Genomic DNA, 19,575 nt, shown 5'->3' with positions numbered 1-19,575 from the left:
TGCAGGTGAAAAATGCTCTCTATGGGCAGCCGCTGCTCCACACACTACGAGGTTGAGGTGAGTCTTGCCTCTTCGACCACCTCTTGAAACTGAAGTGAAACACATCAAAACTTTGTTAAGTCATGGTCATGTGACCTGGGTGTGTTGAACCATGCTTCCGTGCGGTGTTTTGAAACATATGAGCTGAAGAAGCTCAACACAGTCTTGAAACAACTGTTTCAAGATTCCCATCCCTAAAGATTATCAGACACAAAGTGATGAGCAAAATCTGGTGTGGATTCTGGGGGAAAATTGACATTTTCTGGATTTAAGCCTGGAAGAGATTGGACCTTTAAACTTTCACTGTAAATAAAGTGTGGTCACTTGGATCCCTGCCTGTATGTGCTCCCTCTTTGACATTTGTTACTAATTTTACATCTTCCCTGTGTATGACTTAAAAAATACTCAGATCAGAAGGACTTGAATCCCTGGCATAACTCTTAAATGTGTACCTTAAAGCAGATAACATAGGCTGGAGGAAAGCATGTATAATGTAAGCAGAATTGGTCTCAGCACAGAACCCTGTGGAACTCTATAATTAGCATGATGTGGAAGCATGGTGTGTGTGACTAGTGCATTTATACACTATTCTGAATTTAATCATCTCTGGATCTCTTCCATAGCATGCCTTTGTCATGTTTTGTTAAAACATCCTGCTATATGTTCCAGCATAATTGGTCACTTCCCACTAGTTAATCCAGGGATTACTGTGATATGACTGAAATCTGTTTAATAAAATAAAAAAATACAATAACTAAATCTCTGATTGTTGTAATTGCTAACAAAGTGTGGCTACTGTCTCTTTCTCCAGATCTTTACTTTCATATCTTGAGTAAAGAGTTAAAGAGTTTAAGAGTACAAAGAGTTAAATACTGTCTTTAAAACAAATGAAAATTAAAACCAGGTCAGTTTGAAAGAAAAGGGTTTTTAAAAGGTATTATAAAACCTCTGCCTCCTTTTTATACATCTATACTTGTGTTTTACTGACATGACCCCCTTATTGAATAGAATAGATTTAATTGTCAATGTTACAAGAACAACGAAACACAGCACAAATTTTGCCTCCGTGGGGTCAATAAAGTCTTATCTTATCTTATCTCATCTTATTCCTGGTCCCAGTTGATTAACACTGCAGTGTTAATCAACTGGGACCAGGAATAAGATGTTGGGCCCCTTGTTGTGACACTGTGGTGTAGATTGTAGTTTTATTAAATCCTGAGACACACAGAAAGAAACCAGTGATCTAGAGTTTAGAGCATCCACCCTCTAATAACGTATGCTTTTAGCTTACTAGATGGTAAATGTAGAATAAATGCTGGATTGCTGTATTTACAGAACAGCTATGTTTGCAGTCTCTTCACCCAGTTCTTTACTTTTATATTTTGAGTCAATTATTTGGGAGAAAGTGATTTTTTACAAAAGAGCTAAAGAAAAACGATTTTGAGAGTTTATTCATGCATGCTATGTATGTCAGGAAAAGAACTCGCAGTGTTAATATTTCATTAGGAAAATGTTAATTGTTTCTTAAATAAATTATGTAAATAAATACTAAATTATGAATACATTTTGGGTGTAATTATAATGATTAAACATCATTATAGATTTTATTGCAGACATGCGACTTTAAAGCTATATAAAACCTCTGCCGACGCACGCTCTCTCTCCGTTTTTCCATGTCCTCGCTATGTCTCTCCCTCTCCCTCCCTCTCCTGAAAGCCTCAGACGTGGCAAAGATTCACGTACTCCATTTTTCACGAACTTTCGGTGGTTTAGCCCACCGTAAAACGAAGAGAAAAAAAGTTCCCATATGTCTGCCTCTTATTGGCTGGTGGATTTCCGACTATCTGTGCTGATTGGATACCAGCTCTGTCCGTCAAAGCTGTATCGCGTCATTTCTGTTCTCATTGGCTGGATAGCTTTTTGCGGTTTCTGTTGACTTTCTTTTAAAAGTCGGAAAAGGTGACGAGTATCGCGAGAGTCGAGTGCCGACTGAGCGGTGAACGTGAAGAGAGAGGTCCGGGAAGAGAGGAGAAAGAGTGGACTAAAGCTACGGCCTACAGTCTAAACGGAGCCGTGTCCAAACATCCAATATGTCCTCCAGTTTTCTTTTCCGCCTGCTGTCTCTCGCCTTTTTCCACGGCGCCGTGTGGGCCGAACAGCGGAAGCTTTCTCCAGGTAAGACCGCTGTGCGGGGTCCCCTGATCGGCCGGGCGGACCACCGTGACCCGCTGGAGCTGTGGAGCTCGGGGTGGGTTACGGAAAGGCTGCTCATCACGTCACAAACCTATTCACTATTTTCAGAGTTTATTCCGTTATTCAGCTGCTGGGTGAGTTTAGGAAGGATGTTTATTAATTATTAAAACCGTTAGCGCCACAGGACCGTTAGCAAACTTTAACAGGGGGTTGTGTTCATGTCAGAGCAAAATGTAAATATCACAAAAAGTCTCAATAATGACCCCAAATACTCACCCGAGGGGCTCACGGTGGACCTGCTCCCTAACCTCATATACACTTATTGTAATCCCTACAGGTTATTAATGATTCCCTAAACTCTGGAAAATCTTAATGTGCAACTTTGTTTCCTGGATCTTTATTTCCATTTTTCCACGTATAATCTACCACACAGCGTGGTTAACATGTATCAGTTTTAATCACAGAAACACAAAGGTACAAAGTGCTTCGCATATCGGATAAAATTCAAATATTAAAGAAAGTTAGACATCCCCACAAACTGACACATTCACGCAGGGATGCTTACATCCAGCAGTAAAGATTACAAATCACTGATCAACCCACTCAAACGAGGTTTTACAGCCTCAAATGAGAGCTGGGACTTTGAAAATAGTGTGATCATTTTGATTGCATATTTTATAATCGTATTAGAATAAAGAATTTTAGTTAACTGCATTTAAATAAGTAAAACATGTATTGTAAGTGGATTAAATTAGGTTTAAAAAGCCACTGTGGGAGCCCACAGCACGTTTTATGTAGCAGGATTAATGATTTCCATCATGAACCTCTCACTGGCAGGTCTGTGAAGCAGAGATGATGTCTTACACAGAATAAACGTTTTTCAAAAGAATAACCGGTTTAAATCTGATCTGTGTTTTCCATCCTGTCTTTGGTGCGTCCCTGTGAGGTTTGTTTGCTCAGCTGTGGTCTGTATTCATGTTTATATTACTTATGTGAGGCGTTTTTAAAGGGAGCAGAGTGAGACTGACGACGAGATGTCCTTCTTGTTGTAAACCTGTTGTTTTTTTTTTTTTAAAGTTCACAGACACTCAGATAATAACAGAAAAAATAACTGAAAAAAATAGATTTTTAAATATTTGACTGAAATCTGAAGCCATTTTCACTCATTTATGGGATCCAGTTTAAAGACTTCTTTTGCTTTATCCCGAGATTAATTCATTGATCAAATCAATAATCAGTTTACAGGTTCTTCCTCCTTCAGGATCTTTGAGTTTTGGTCTTTTGATACATAAAAGTGAATTCTTTGCTCGCACTTTTATCCCAGTCCTGATGCTTATTCTTCAGAGGAACGCCAGGATTGTTATATTTTAGTAAAACACCTTTTTTGTGTATATAAAGAAGCTGTTAAATTGTTAATAATAGATAATCAGCTGGTGTTTTAGCTCATCTGAAGGCTTCAGATATCTGAGCTCACAAGAAGTGTCTCAGTTTTTCTCAGGTTCTGTGGCACATTTTAAACACAGCCCAGCTGAAGACGTATTTCTCTAAAACATCTCAGACAATCACAGACACAGTGAAGTTAACCCCGAGAGGCTGTACCTCTGTCACAAAGTGAGTTTGTGAACCAGTGAGAGCATCTTACTTAAACTCGCCTTCTTCCTCTGGGAGGTTGTTGTGTATCTGAGCACTTCCTCCATGTTGTGCTCAGCAGCTCTGAATCTGACTTGTGACACTGAGCATGGCGAGTTTCTATTGGCTGAACGTAACAGAGTTTGTGTTTCATCAGTTTTTATTTATTTTTTACATTTCTGTGACAGACTTTTATAGGAGTCATTTACAGTGTTGACTCTTCAAATTCAAATTCAAATTTTATTTGTCACGTACACAGTCATACACAGTGCGATATGCAGTGAAATGCTTGGACAACTGCTCGTGACCTAAAGAAAAAAGAAAAGGCTATGAATAAGATAGGAAATAAATATGAAAATTAAAAAGGGTAAATTTAACTAGGAAGGAATAAAATATAAATTAAGGTTAAAAATGAAACAACTGTACAACACAAATTAGAATGAAGGATAAATTTAACTGGGAGAGAATAAGATAAAATAACTGTACAACAAAACACACAATACACAGTATAGAACTATATAAGAATGTATGAAGAAATATAAATATATACACAATAACAGCAGCTGTACAAGTATTAACTGGAAATGAAGAATGTAGTGACCAGTGTTGTGCAATCCACATTATGTCTTGTGCAGTGCAAATATGCTTAAAGTGATTTAAGTGATGAAGTGAAAACAAAGTCCAGAATGTCCAGTGTGTGTGTAAGAACCATATGTGTGGGTCAGTACTGTGTGGTGTGTGATTGAGAGACCGTATCGCCTGCGGGAAGAAGCTCCTCCTCAGTCTCTCTGTGTTGGTCTTCAAGGAGCGGAATCGCTTTCCTGACCTCAACAGAGAGAACAGTCTGTTCTTCTTCATAACTCCTGCAGATCTCTGTGGCTCTTAGTTAACCACAGTTTGTGGGCTCCTGTTTGTCCACCTGCTTTTTAAGCACTGATCATAGATTGTGGATCAGATTAAGATGTGTCCATGGGCCCAAGATTTTAATTTGGGGATCTTTCCGAGGCTCTGTGTTGTCTTCTGACACGGTGCTCCCATCAGGCTGGAAAATGCTCCTGGCAGGTTGGAAGAAGGTGGTTTTTAGTGTGGTTGGTCCTTAAAAAGCAGAACAGGGATCAGCTCAGACATGGTCGGTAGTAGGGCTGCCACCACAAATGATTATTTTGATCGTCGACTAGTCACCGATTATTTTTTCTATTAGTCGACTAATCAGATCATCATCCACTGGACGTAAACCGTACAGCTCATTGCACCAGCAGCATCTGCTCTTATATAACTATCATTAGCTTACAGCTTTAAGTGCTTAAGGTCTGTGCTAACTAAAGATAAAGACAAGATGATAGTTTATTCAATTTTAATGACATTTGCAGGTTGTTTCGGTGAAGTTTAATAAACTCCTTGCTATCTAAAATATAACAGGACACCGGAGTATAATCTCGAGCATCTCACACTTCTGATGATCAGCTGTCTGCTTGACATTTATTCAGCTGTGTAAAAACTATAACTTTGATCTCAGCCAAACCGATTTACTCTAAAAAAAAAAAAAAACCCCAAACAACAACATGTTTAAGTTTTCCAAGTGACTTGTATATCATGTTTAACCTGAGTAGAGAATAAAAATGTCCAGATAGGTTTAACTTCAAACACCTGAACCCGGCAGGTAGTTCTGAACGGTCTGCATGCTTGCATGTGTGAGGCTCTGAACGGTTCTGCTTGTTAACACTAGCACAGTGACATTATGCAAACATTATTTGGACAAACATTAAATGTTTATGCTGATATAAACTTCCTGTATTTCCTTCATATGGGCCGTTCCTGTGAAACGTTCCCTCCTGACCCCTCACAATCAGCTGTAGTACCTTCATAGTATGAACTGCTTGTGTTTAAACTGTGCTGATGAACTGTGCTAAATGTTCTGAACTATATAGCTAAGAGGGCTATGAAACGAGTAAAAAGTGCTGCATTTGGGCCAATATTTCTTTGTACTTTGAGAGCCTGTAACCCTAAAAACACTCAGGTGGAAAATTTTTTGGCTTCATTAGAAGAAGAAAATCCCCAGTACTCGATGTTTAAGTGTTCTACTTGTCTTAAAAAATATTTGACCAAAGCTGAGAAAGAATTTGAAATGTGTTTATGATGTGCGCGCTGTGCAAACTGATGTGAAAACGAAAGAAATGAGCCCACTCAGATCTGCTGCTTGGATCTGTAACATTCTCCAAGGCTCCACATCTCCGACCTGGTCCCACAGATTCAAATCAAGGAATGGAAAAAGGAAGTCTTTACATTTTTTACATTTTCATCATGCATGTCATATTTCAACATATTTCCATGAGAGTTGGCAAACACACAAACATCTTTGTAAGAAGGAGCGAAATATGAATTCTGCTCATATTTGGTTATGGAAATGATTCAGTATAAACATGGAGGGAAGACCTGGACAGAGGTCACTTTATGGATCGTTTGTCAGGATGTGACTCGGTTTCGCTGGCGCACATCTGCTTTTGTCGTTCATTCATTAGGAAAGCAGCATGATGAGGAAAGAGACAACAAACCCAAATGGAATTAAAATAACTAAAAGATATTTATCAGTTATTTAATAATTAATCCTGAATGAATTCTGGTAGCAGCTGGATTTTAAGGGAGCTGGAGCTTCTCAGCAGCTGGGTGAGCCTGAGTTAACATCTGGACAGATACAATACAAAGACCTGCGATCTACAAAGCCAAACACCCGCCATAAGATGGAGGCTGAAATCCTTCCTTTTAGTTTGAGACCCAGAGTCTGCCCCGCAGGCAGCTGCAGAGACTTTCATGGGCTGTTGACAATGACCTTTGACACACCCCTAGGAATCTATTCTATTCAATTCAGATTTATTTATATAGCACAAAGGCATAACAACTTTACATTTTAGGGCAAAGACCCTGAAATAATACAGTGAAAACCTCAACAGTCAGACTGAGTGAGCACTTGGCGACAGTGGGAAGGAAAACTCCTTTTTCAAAAATCTAGAAGTTCTAAAGAATAAAAACGATGGGGGTTAAAAATAGGAGAATTTCCTTCCATATGCACTCGCTCAGCTCAGCTGAACTCAAACACAACTACCCATGAGTGCTGCTGGTGGGAAGGGGACGTCGTTATTTAGTGACGTGTTGAAAAACCGTGACACCTGGCTGGAAACCTCACAGTAAACTTTCGAGACACTTTCAATCAAACGCTGCCAAAAAAGGAGCAGAGGAGGAGGAGGAGCTTTTACCATGTTTGGTTTGATGGTATCTGAACCAGCTGTTTGCACAGAGAGAGGATGGGAGCGATTTCTCGGGATATTTAAGGAGCTTTGTTGCACAGCTGTTTTCTCGGCCCTGCGCTGCAGTGAAAGTGTTATTGCTCTCGCACGTTAAAACACGTCAGACCCTCAGGAGCACAGCAGGGGCTTTGGTCACAGACCCTCTCCTCCCCCATGCTACTCCTCCCCTCTTTGACTTTCCCTGGAATTTCAGAGGAATTCTGCTCCCAATTCCTAATAAAAAGCCTGCAGGGAAACTCTGGCAGCTGCTGGTGTCTGCAAACAGGACTGAGTGTTACCAGCATACAGCAGCACATCCTCCAAATATTTCAATATTTGCCAAAATGGATCGTTATATATTTACCAGTTGTAAAAAAAACAAAAAACAAGAGTTCTCAGTTGATTTGACAACGTCATGCTGATCACCTGATGTGTTTGCAGAAAACTTGCTGGTCATCACCGTGGCAACAGAGGAGACGGACGGCTTCCTGCGCTTCATGAGGACAGCCCAAGAGTTCAACTACACTGTGAAGGTAACACACACACACAAGTTACACTGCTGGGTAACTTTGTGTTAAAGAGTAACCTGTGACCTGGTGAGGTTAGTGTCATTAAAGAGTAATCCATTACATCCCTGGCTGAGGTGCTGCTGATGTCTGATGCCACACATTGCAGCTCTGACTGCAGTAAAACATCTTTGTTTAAGGTGCAGGAACAACTCCAGCGGAGAAAATAAAAAAATAAATAAAAAAAATAAAACTGTTTCTGTTTTTTTGTGCTGCAGATCCTTTAGAAACACTTTCAGTGATCACATGAGCAGATCAGCTGTCAGAGGATTTATTGGATGCAAATGAGTTTAATGATGTGATGGTGGTGTACAGGTCCTGGGTCTGGGCGAGGAGTGGAAGGGAGGCGACGTCGCTCGGACGGTGGGTGGAGGACAGAAGGTGAGATGGTTGAAGAAGGAGGTGCAGAAGCACTCGGAGAAGACGGAGCTCGTCATCATGTTTGTGGACAGGTAAACTGTGTGTGTGTGTGTGTGTGTGTGTGTGTGTGTGTGTGTGTGTGTGATATACTTATCGTTCCCATCAGTCCTGATTTCTGTCTTTTCACAGCTCTACTCCTTCTGTTCTTTATCTTGTCTCAGTTTTCGCTGCTTTTGTTGTGTCTTTACTTTTTCTTTCTGACCTACTTTGACACACACGAGGACAAAGCTTTTCTCACAAAAATGAATGATATGAATTTTCGTATTGTTCGATTAGCAGATAAACAGTGAAATCAGAGCTCAGGCACCACCTGTGACCTGTGCAGGGATTTCACTGGTTCTGAGCTCCAGTGTTGTTACTGTTAACTAAAGCTAAAGTTCAGACCAATCCAGAAATACAAACCCAGTCACGGAGGCCTGGGGAAGGATGGGTGACGACTGGTTGTTAGGGGAAAAGTGTTTCGTGACAAGTTAGCAAATGATAAACCATGAAGATGAAAGAAGCACACAGTGCTGCACTGAAAGCTTCATTTTTTGGATCGCTTCAGTCTTTAATAGATTGCCACGGTCTCCTGTAGTTTACATAAAAGACGACTTGCATGTAAAGACTCATTGACTACTCGCGACATGGCAGAAAAACCACACAATGGATAACTTTTGCCTTCAAAGTAAAACTTGCGACTTTAAAATGTATTGGCTGCAGTAGTAAATGTAAACTTTTACTTTGAAGCTAAGGTTCGGTTGACCTTTTTCAAGTTTGACAGTCACATGGTGGTAAATTAGCGAGCGTTTGCAGACAGGTCATCATCTTTCATGGCAATCCTCTTGCAACCAAAGCAGTCACAGGTTTGTAGTCCAGCGACCTCCAGTGGCCACTCACTAACAGTTTAGGTCGTACGAATACATTTTTTCCTAGCAGCTGGTGGTTCCCAAACTGTCTGTGTAGCTAGGGTCCAAATTGTGGACCCAAAAATAACAAATAAATTAAAATACTATTTTGGCATTGGTCAGTCTGACGGGTGCTGTCAGCCAATCGAAAGAAAAGCGTCTGGACTTCTTTAAGTTGCTTGAAGACGTTTCACCTCTCATCCGAGAAGCTTCTTCAGTTCAAAGGTCAAACGGCGGAAAGTCCCAGATTTAAACCCAGTGGGAGTTTCCCCCCAAAGAGGGACAAAGGACCCCCTGATGATCCTCCACCTAATCACATGAGCCAAAGTGTGAAAGCAGGTGTGGGTCACAATCAGCAAAGGTTTCGGGTGTGAAACCTGGCCCCATGTGATGTCCTGAGATCAGATGGCCCAGGTTGTGAGTGGGCGTTAAGGCGTCTGGGGAGGGATCTCAAAACTGGATTATAGATGGCAGACAGTTGGTGTCGTAAACCCCCGCCTCTGTTCAAAGATGGTCGCTCACAGTGGACATAAATGGCCTCTTTGGCTCCCACTGGGTTTAAATCTGGGACTCTACACCATTGAAACGTCTTCAAGCAACTTAAAGAAGTCCAGACGCTTTTCTTTCCAAGCTCCTTAGACTACGATGACCTGGATGACTGAGAACCATCACAGACATACTGTCTCCCTCTTATTCTGCCAAGAGAAGCCAAGTGTAATCAATCATCATCTCTAACAGGAAGTATATATACTTTGGCCTTGTCCAGCTAAAATACACTATAGAACCTTCAGCACCACAAAAAAATTAACTGAGTGAATGCATATATTGCATATATTTGACCCTTACAGAGAAAAGGTTGGAGAAAATCCAAAACACAGTAAATTCAAACTCAATTGAGTTTCTTTTGGTAATGTATGATGTTTGCTGCGCAATTCTTCCACCCTGAAAAAGCCTGGGACAGTTAAATAAATCATGGAAAGTCCAAAATCGCCATGAATTCATGCCCTTGAAGACTGTATTTAAACCTCTGACCACAACTGTAAAACCCCCATTTCCTCCAGTATAACCCAGTTGTGGAACATCACAGAGACGAGGTGATCATCTGGTAGAGGGGAGACCACAGCAGGAGCAGGAGACCCCTCTGTGTCCTGTTTTAGGTTTTAATGAACACCTTAAACTCTGTACTGGAGCTGCTGTAGGCGGTCATTACTTCAGACTTTCTGGAAAGAGACGGATAAAGTTGGGAATGAGCCACACTCGACTGTGGAGGTCTGCAGCTCACGCTGAACTCTTACTGTAATTTCTTCCATTTATCGTCCGTTAAATGTTTTATTTTTTCCTGTTTACATGTAAGCTGACGTGGCTCTCACTCTTTCTAGCCACTGCTCAGTGTTCAGTCCTGATTGTTTCTGTCATAAACATGCTCTCTGTCTGCTTATCCCACACATTCAAACTGTTGCAAACAGTAACAGGCCCCCCTCTTTCTCTTTCTCTCTCCATGCAGTTACGATGTGATCTTTGCATCGGGTCCTGAGGAGCTGCTGTCCAAGTTTTCCCGTTTGGGTCACAAAGTCATTTTCTCAGCTGAGGGTTTCTGCTGGCCTGACCAGCGCCTGGCCTCCAAATACCCCGAGGTGCGTACTGGGAAACGCTACCTGAACTCAGGAGGTAAGGAGCTCGCTGCTATTCCTTTAAAATACTATAAAAAGTTTAAAGCAGTAAGTAACACACGACTTCTTGCTCTTCAGGGTTCATCGGCTATGCTCCAGAGATCAGTGCAATTGTCCAGCAGTGGAAGTACAAAGACAGCGATGACGACCAACTTTTCTACACCAGGATCTACCTGGACAAGACGCACAGGGTAAAAACAACTTCGCAAACATTAAAAAAACAAAAGTAACCCACAGTTTTAAAGCCACTGTTGGAGCCACTAGAACAAGTCACAGTCGCAACAGGAACATTTTCATGTAAATACTTTTTCTGTACCAATTGTAAGTTAAAGAACAAGACCTCCTCACACTCTGTTCCCTCCAATGACAGGATAATGGCTGCAGTTCACTTTGCATTTCTTGTTACCATTAGTAACAAGTAACATTAGTCTGAGGTTGGCTCCTTTAATGTTACCTCAGGTCGACGGTCTTTGACGTTGCAGACAAAACAAGTTAATCTGTACTGCTGGGTAAAAAACTGAATTGTTTTGAACATATTCTTAGAAAACTAGGCCAGCAGTGATTTCAGAGAAGAAGAGTTTTTGAATCTCAGATATTCGCCCAGCTTGTCATGTCTGAATTTATCTGTAAAAGTCTAAATCTTGACAAAGCTGCTCTGTTTATTATTGTCACATCAGACCAAGTTTAACATGACCCTGGATCATCGATCCCGGATCTTCCAAAACCTGAACGGAGCTGTTGGTAAGAAACACAAATATGTGAGAGCTCAGTTTACACGCGAACCAGCTGTTTCACATGTAGCAGTCTGTCTCCATCCAGCTGTTAGTCAAAGAGGCTACACTCCTGTTAATGCAACTCTAAGCCTGTTGTTATGAGGGGGGAGATTAGCTACAGAGACCAAAACAACTTTTTGTATCAGGCTGTAAACATGTTTATTTCAGTCTGTGGGGAATGACTCACTTTTACAAGCACACAGTTTAAACCTGAGTAAAAAGTAGAGGATCGATAATAGAGCCCTGTGAAGCTCCACGATTTGTAAGGAAACATTCATTCTGGTTTTTGTTACTCACTCTACTGGTTACTTCATCCTGAAAACCTCTGATTTGAATGTGAAATACTTCAATTCAGATATTAAAAGGTTTATTATACATGTGTATTCATGCCTTTCTGACATAAATCTGTCCAACTTTTTCAACGTGCTATTACTGTACTCAGGCTCTTATGAGGATATATCTTTGGTCTGACTGAATCAAGGTGTGTCGTGTTTGTTTCTACGGTAAAGTTGGACATTTTTACACGAGCTTATGAGGACTGACTTCCCACTGGAGCCTCAAGTGGACATTTGAGGAACTGCTGTTTCTTATTGAGCAGAAACACTTACACTAAATCTCCTTTCTAGATGAGGTCGTCTTGAAATTCGAGAGGGCAAAGGTCAGAGCAAGGAATGTCGCCTACGACACGCTTCCTGTTGTTATCCATGGCAACGGACCCACCAAGGTAACACGACAATGTGATAGTAAAACCAGAGCAGACAGATTTTGTGATCAGGAGTCAGGTGTGACGTGTTAAGCTGGGCTCACACTGCGATTTCTTTCAGTCGCATTCAGCTCCTGCTCAAACTGCACGATTGACTCGCAGGGGTTAGAAGTTCGTAGGTCGCGAGGGTCTCACACTATACGGCCCGATGCTCTGATGCGACCTGAGTGCTCACACTGTGCGTCCATAACATGAAGCTTATAACACAAAATCTGTCGCTCGCTCTCTCTGTCTTTCACTCACACAGACACACCACCACCACCAACTTTGCTGAATTGCTAATGAAAAACATGATCAGGCAGCTGTGATTGAGCAGCATGTAGATCCAACTATTTTCACGGTTGTTGTGTCGTGATCATTTTGTGAGGCCACATGGAAAAGGCTCGGATGAGCTTTCCAAAGTTCTACAAGTTGTGCCTCCATCGCTTGTGTCCAGATCACACGCTGCACAGCTGCTCCGTCATTTTCACCGACATCTATGTGTTTGCGCATGAGCAGTGTGAGCGGCTGCGGTGACAACCTGTTTGAAATCCTCCCGACCAAGCGATTGATGGTCGTGAGGTGTTAATCGCTTCTCGTTACCCCACGTATACACGATGAAGGCCAAACTCGGGCCGATCCCCAAAACGGTCGCACGACTGAAATATCGGCTCAAAATGGCCAAATATCGCACAGTGTAAGCCCAGCATTAGAGTAAACCACTGTGCTGCTGTTTAAAACTAAAGACTCGTTGATCTTCTCACACTTGAAACTGTTCCTGCCTATCATTAAAAATCTGATTATCAAACACAACACATATATTTAATACTTCTGCACATCTGCTTGTCTCTGCAGCTGCAGCTGAACTACCTCGGTAACTACGTCCCCACGGTGTGGACCTATGAAACCGGCTGCGGGATTTGCGACGAGGACCTGCTCTTCTTCAGTGAGGTGCCTGCACCACTCAGTGGAGGACATAATGAGGAGAGAAAGTTTTCCTGTCAGTGTTTGAACTCTACGTGTGTTTGTGTGTTCAGGACAAACAGATGCCTCTGGTCTACGTCGCTGTTTTCATTGAACACGCAACTCCCTTCATGGAGGAGTTCCTGGAGCGCCTGTCCACTCTGAACTACCCAAAAACGAGGATTCGCCTCTTCATCCACAACAACGTACGATGCACACTCGCACAGAGTTCCAGTTTCACTGCTCTCACTGGAACATCAGAGGGAGGAAAAAGATTCACAATTAAAGAGTCAGAATTGTCTCACCGAGAGATTTTAGGCAACTTTGACACAAGGAAAAGGTTCCTGACTGTGGCTCAAGCAGAGAGTAGTTTGAGTAGCCTTCAACTGTGAAAAATGTTTTGCCTGTTCACTAAATTTAGAGCCAAAGTTAATTTTTGCAGCATACAGAACTTCCTTCCTGTGTCATGTGCTTTCTGACCTGTTGTGGGGGCGACCGTGGCTCAGGGGGTTGGGAATCGCATCTGTAACCGGAAGGTCGCCGGTTCGATCCCTGGGCTCTCTGTCCTGGTCGTTGTGTCCTTGGGCAAGACACTTTACTCTACTTGCCTACTGGTGTTGGCCAGAGGGGCCGATGGCGCGATATGGCAGCCTCGCCTCTGTCAGTCTGCCCCAGGGCAGCTGTGGCTACAACTGTAGCTGCCTCCACCAGTGTGTGAATGTGAGAGTGAATGAATAGTGGCGTTGTAAACCACTTTGGGTGCCTTGAAAAGCGCTATATAAATCCAATCCATTATTATTATTGTGTCCCTGTACTGCAGGTCGTGTACCACGAGCGTCACATCCAGAAGTTCTGGGAGCGTCACAGGTCTCTGTTCCCAGACGCCCGGGTAGTCGGACCAGAGGAGAACCTGAAGGAGGACGAAGCCAGAACCATGGCTGTGTGAGTGCACAACCTCTAAGGACATTATAAAAACTTTAAAACAGTAAAATATAAGAAGTCCTGGAAACAGGAGATATGACACAAACGAAATGTAGGTTTCAAAGATGTTATCAACACTGTCAGCAAAATCGGTCTCAAATATGTACAAATATTTAACTATTTGCATTTTTAGTACCAACCTTTAAAACTTTTATTTATTTTTACAATAAGGCAGAAATCAACAGTAGTTTTCCTTCTGTGGTTTTATTTGGATTTATGTACAGCTCATATAGTGAGCAATTAATTCATCTGAAACAAAAGTTCAAATTTAGGAAAATCCAAAAGATACGATAAAACCTAAATCCCCAAATAAGCACCTGCAAGAGGCAGAGAATAAATTCTGAGGACAAATATACGCTACAGGTGGAAACAATCAGGGAATCAGGAGGAAGACAAAGACAGGAAATAAAAGGACAAAAGACACGCAAAGATCAGGAAAATAAAGGTCGACATATTGACGAGACGGAGAAACATAAAAAACATGGAAAAACAACCAGGAATTGAGCAGTTTTCACTGCTGTATACAACCTTGAATCTCTTTCTTTCCTTAAAACCCAGCATTCGCAACCAGGACTTGGCAGGAACCTCAAGCAGGACATTTAAAGACGGAAATGAGGCAGAACAAAACACTTAAATTGCTCTGTGAAGCATATTTATAAACCAGGAAGTTAAATCTGTTTAATGACTGGAGCGTATTTAGAACAATTACATTAAAAAAAGGTCAGATTCCGTCTGTAGTAAGATAAAAAAATACGTCTGACCGTCACCTTTATGGAAACTCTCTAAATACGAAGGTAATGAACCTTCCTGGCTGTTTGTTTGACTGCAGCGAGGTGTGTAAGAAGGATCCAGAGTGCGACTACTACTTCAGCATCGACTCCGATGTGGCTTTGACGAACCCCGACATCCTGAGGATCCTGATGGAGGAGAACAAGTACGTAGAAGCTGTGTTTACACCGTCAGTAAAACCCTGAGCACATCTGCACTGGATGAGACTCAAAAACTAAAAAGACTACAAAAAAATGTCACATATTTGTTGATAAGTTTTTAAAAACTGACAGCCAAATATTTAAATGCTTTTCAGGCCAACGAGGGTTTCGTTGTGGAGATTAAGCTTATGATCAGGACTTCTTCATGGTGACTGATCCAGGATGGATCATTTCAGATTTTCTTTTCGTGACGTTTGGTTCATTTTTGCTATTTTCCTCCTGCCTGTGATGGTATTTGTGTCCAGACTATCACTCCAAGGTCAAATTCAGCTTTCCTAAACAGCTCTGACACTAACCGAGAGCTCAGGCCACATTTTGCCTCAACGTCCATTACAGGCTCTACCCCAAATCAAGATACTATCCCAAGCTCTAATACAGATCTCTTCCAGCTTAGACATTAACCCCCAAAGCTCAGTCCAGTCTCTGTGCCAAGGTACCATCTAGACCCTAATAGCATAGAGGGTGTACGAGACGATGACCATTAGTGTAAACCCAAGGTTCAGTTCAAGCTGTCTGGAGTTTAATGGATGCCTGAATGTTAACAGCAACACTGATTATTCTACTGGAGCCAAATAACTTTGACTATTTTGAGCTCTCACTGTTTTATTTTAAAAACGGCTAATGGCTTCAGACTAAAGGAACCTGCGTCTATTTTAATACTCTCAGACTACTCTCTGCTACTTCTTTCCAGATATTAGGCGCTATGTGTAAACACCTCAGTACTCAGGCTTTATGTTAGATTCTGTTGGTTTTTATTTTAATCCAGTTCTCTGAATCCCTTTGCTGTTCTTGCAGGTCTGTCATAGCACCCATGCTGTCCAAACATGGAAAGCTGTGGAGTAACTTCTGGGGCGCTCTAAGCCCTGAAGGATACTACTCCAGATCTGAAGATTACATTGAGATCGTCCAGGGCAAGAGGGTGTAAGTAACACACAGAAACTGGTTAATGCTGCCTATTGTGGCCCAGTACACTGTCACAAAAGAGATAATTTCAAGTTTAAATAAAGGTTAAATGAATGAAACAGAAGCACAAAACCCACCTATAGCTGTTTATCCATTTCTAAATTTTAAGGTAATAAAAAAACGGGTCAAACTGATTCAGTGATTTTATTTTAGATTGTTCTATCGGTTTGTCATAAATGTTCCATTATTTAGTGAATAGATATGTCATAATGAAAATAATAATAATGATGTATATGTTGCAGTTGGTGTGTTCAGATTTTAATTCTAAAAAATATGAGAGACTCTACATATGTTTTTAGTTTTTTCATTGAACGAATGAGCCCTCAATTGAAAGTGAGTGATTTCTAGTATCCAGTGAAGAGGTGGCTGCTTAACATCTGGTTAAACCCAAACCAACCACAACCTTAGATGGGTTTCCCATTAAAGAAAAAAAGTGATTCTCCTCCTTTCAGCAGATCTCTTGCTCTTAAGTGCCACGGTTGTGTTTCCAGTTGTTGAGATTTTGCTTTGGCTATTGTTTTGCAGTCACTATTATTTTGGGGTAACTGGTGTTTCAGTTTCTTTGATCCCTGTGCCAGATTCTATAGCATAGATAACCAAATGTGGGATTCAAACAGGCAAAAATGGCAACAAAAAAAAAAGCATTTGGCAGATTAGAAAAAGTCCAGAAAGTCAGCAAGTCCAACTACAGATGAATCCATAAGACTTAAGAACCAGTACCAAACTCTGAGACGCGACATCCTGTCTGTAAAACAACCTTCTGCCTGTGTTTGTGCAGAGGTCTGTGGAATGTGCCGTACATCACTCAGGTCTACCTGATCAAAGGCAGCGTGCTGCGGACTAAACTGTCCCAGGTGAGCCTGTATATGGATGAAGGGGGCATGGACGCTGACATGGTGTTCTGCAGGAGCATCCGAGACCAGGTAACACAAGCGTTCTCTGCTTTTAACTGTAAGCACAGTCAGAGTGGATTACAAAAAAGCTCTTTTGTAAGCAGCAATGATGTTGTTTCATTGAACTTTATACAAACAAAACTTAATATGTCCACAGGGAGTCTTCATGTATGTGTCCAACCGTGACGAATTTGGCCGTTTGGTGGCCTCGTCCAATTACAACACGTCCAGGCTCCACCCAGACATGTGGCAGATCTTCGACAACCCTGTGGTCAGGAAAATGTACGTGAACACTCAAATTAGATGATGTGGGTAAAGCTAAAACAACTCGGACTGTCTGTCTGTATTTGCAGGACTGGAAGGAGAAGTATGTCCACGAAAACTACTCCAAGATCTTTGAAGATGAGAAGACTTATGTAGAGCAGGTAATAAAGTGAGGAAGGGGAATCAGGAACCAGAGGCAAAAAAAGCCCACCTCCCATGTAGAGTATTTTCAGATTATTATTAATGATTGTTACAGAATCATCGTGGCTTTAACAATCTCTCTGTATTTCAGCCCTGTCCAGATGTTTACTGGTTTCCAGCTTTCTCAGACAAAATGTGTGACCATATGGTAGAAACCATGGAAGACTGTGGCGAGTGGTCTGGTGGAACGCACAAGGTAAACACTTATTCTAACTGTCACACAAGGGCAGAAGTAAGTACTAAGACTTAACAGTTTTGTGTTTTCTGTGTTTCTAGGATGAGCGTCTGGCTGGCGGTTATGAAAATGTCCCAACTGTGGATATCCACATGAACCAGATCGGCTTTGAGAAGGAGTGGCTCAAGTTCCTCAAAGATTATATTTCCCCTGTCACTGAGAAACTCTATCCTGGCTACTACCCCAGGGTACGGTAAAAGCCTAACCCCAGTCTCACGTTCAGACTCCCTACCCCACCAAGGAGTTCAGTCCACAACCTCCCTCACGGGAGAGCCCAGAGCTTACTCCAAAGTATAGTTTACACTCTAACCTAAGGGTTCAATTCAAGACTTTGTGTCAAAGTATTGCTCAGGAGATCGTAATCCCACAGTACAATTTAGACCCTCTGAGTCCACGCTTTACCCTAAAGTGTAGTTTAGATCCAAATCTTGGTTTTCAGTGTAGAGTCTTTGCCAAAGTACCATCAATAGCCTAACTCCCACCTAAATATACAGACCAAACCCTAGGTTTAGACTCAATACCAAGGTACTGTCAAGACCCTTACGCTAAGATACAGACCAGACCTTAACCAGAGGGTCGGGTCCAGACTCAACATTAAGGTTAGAGTCACCCCATGGGTTGAGTACTGTCCACACCATAACCATAGTGTTCAAGTTCCAGATACATTTATCATTCAGAGCCTTCCTCTAAGGTAGGGTGCACACCCTGAACACAAGGTGCAGTCCATCAGAATAACTCCTTAGCGTCCTCAGAGGTTCTCCCAAGACCTTACCCAAAGTTCAGCCCAGAAATATCTCATGATCTCAGACCGATGCTTACCTCGAAATTAATCCCAGATATTGATCCACTACAAAGGTTTTGACAGTGCAGGCATTACAGAAAAAAAACTCAGTATCTGCCCCAGGGTACAGTCAGGGTACACTGTGCTCTACTGCACTCTCTAGTGCACTCTAAGAGAATACAAATTCACAATGCTAAGGAGCTATACATTAATCATGTTTTTCTTCAGAAAGTTTCTGGGTCAGATTTTTATCTGATGTTGGGAACATTGTTCTGTTTGTGCTGTCTTTTGTTAATCCTCTTAAAAATGATCTGGCACTGTCTACATGCAGGCTCAAGCCATTATGAACTTTGTGGTGCGTTACCGTCCAGATGAGCAACCGTTATTGCGGCCACATCATGACTCCTCCACCTTCACTATCAACATCGCCCTGAACAGGAAGGACATTGACTACGAGGTAACGCAGCCTGCTGATCTAAAGATGAATAAACAAGAAGCCAAAGAACATGCTATCCTGAATATTTTCCCTAAAGCCCTGCCTTTCTTAATGCAACATGTGTACTTGTGTCAGGGTGGAGGTTGCAGGTTCCTGCGGTACGACTGTAAGGTGGAGTCTCCTAGGAAGGGCTGGTCCTTCATGCACCCAGGTCGACTGACACACTACCACGAAGGCCTGCGCGTCACCAAAGGGACCAGATACATCATGGTGTCCTTTGTCGACCCCTAAACGTACAGAGCGTGTGCATAAAAGGCTGCTGGTGTGTCTGCGTGAGCATGAGAAGATTAGCAAACCTCATCATCATATTCATAATGGAGGAAAAGACGTGATGACCTTGAATGCATCATGTTATTATTTCACTGTGTCCTTATTTCAGGTGTACATAAGATTTGACTTATCATCGCTGACATTTCAGAGTTTTCTGTTTTTTACCTTGTTTTTATTCCTGACACTAGTGAAGCAAATAAAAACGGGAGATTTGTGGTCTCGAAGGCATCGCTGTCGGACATTTCAAAATAAGAGTCTCATGCTTAAATTCAGTTGTCACCGTGCTGCCTTACGTTTAAACGTTAACTAAATCTATGCAAGCAAAACACTCCAAGTTGT

At 41.8% G+C, this 19,575-nt stretch overlaps 1 protein-coding gene across 1 annotated transcript; it reads left to right on the top strand.

Moving 5' to 3' along the window:
• The first annotated feature begins 1,932 nt into the window (after positions 1-1,932).
• On the top strand, positions 1,933-19,460 carry plod3 (procollagen-lysine, 2-oxoglutarate 5-dioxygenase 3). The gene is made up of 19 exons (XM_005753906.1): positions 1,933-2,214; positions 7,584-7,675; positions 8,024-8,160; positions 10,520-10,683; positions 10,764-10,876; positions 11,363-11,426; positions 12,085-12,182; positions 13,056-13,151; positions 13,238-13,369; positions 13,984-14,105; positions 14,974-15,078; positions 15,929-16,054; positions 16,875-17,019; positions 17,147-17,260; positions 17,343-17,414; positions 17,546-17,650; positions 17,731-17,877; positions 18,802-18,927; positions 19,042-19,460. Exons 1-19 carry the CDS (start codon positions 2,130-2,132, stop codon positions 19,195-19,197), a joined length of 2,199 nt encoding a protein of 732 aa, XP_005753963.1. The 5' UTR covers positions 1,933-2,129; the 3' UTR covers positions 19,198-19,460.
• Positions 19,461-19,575: the final 115 nt, after the last annotated feature.

Source organism: Pundamilia nyererei, unplaced genomic scaffold (assembly GCF_000239375.1).
Source record: "Pundamilia nyererei isolate P.nyererei 1_Seehausen unplaced genomic scaffold, PunNye1.0 scaffold00477, whole genome shotgun sequence".
Classification (NCBI taxonomy): domain Eukaryota; kingdom Metazoa; phylum Chordata; class Actinopteri; order Cichliformes; family Cichlidae; genus Pundamilia; species Pundamilia nyererei.
This window is presented reverse-complemented; position numbering and strand designations above follow the sequence as displayed.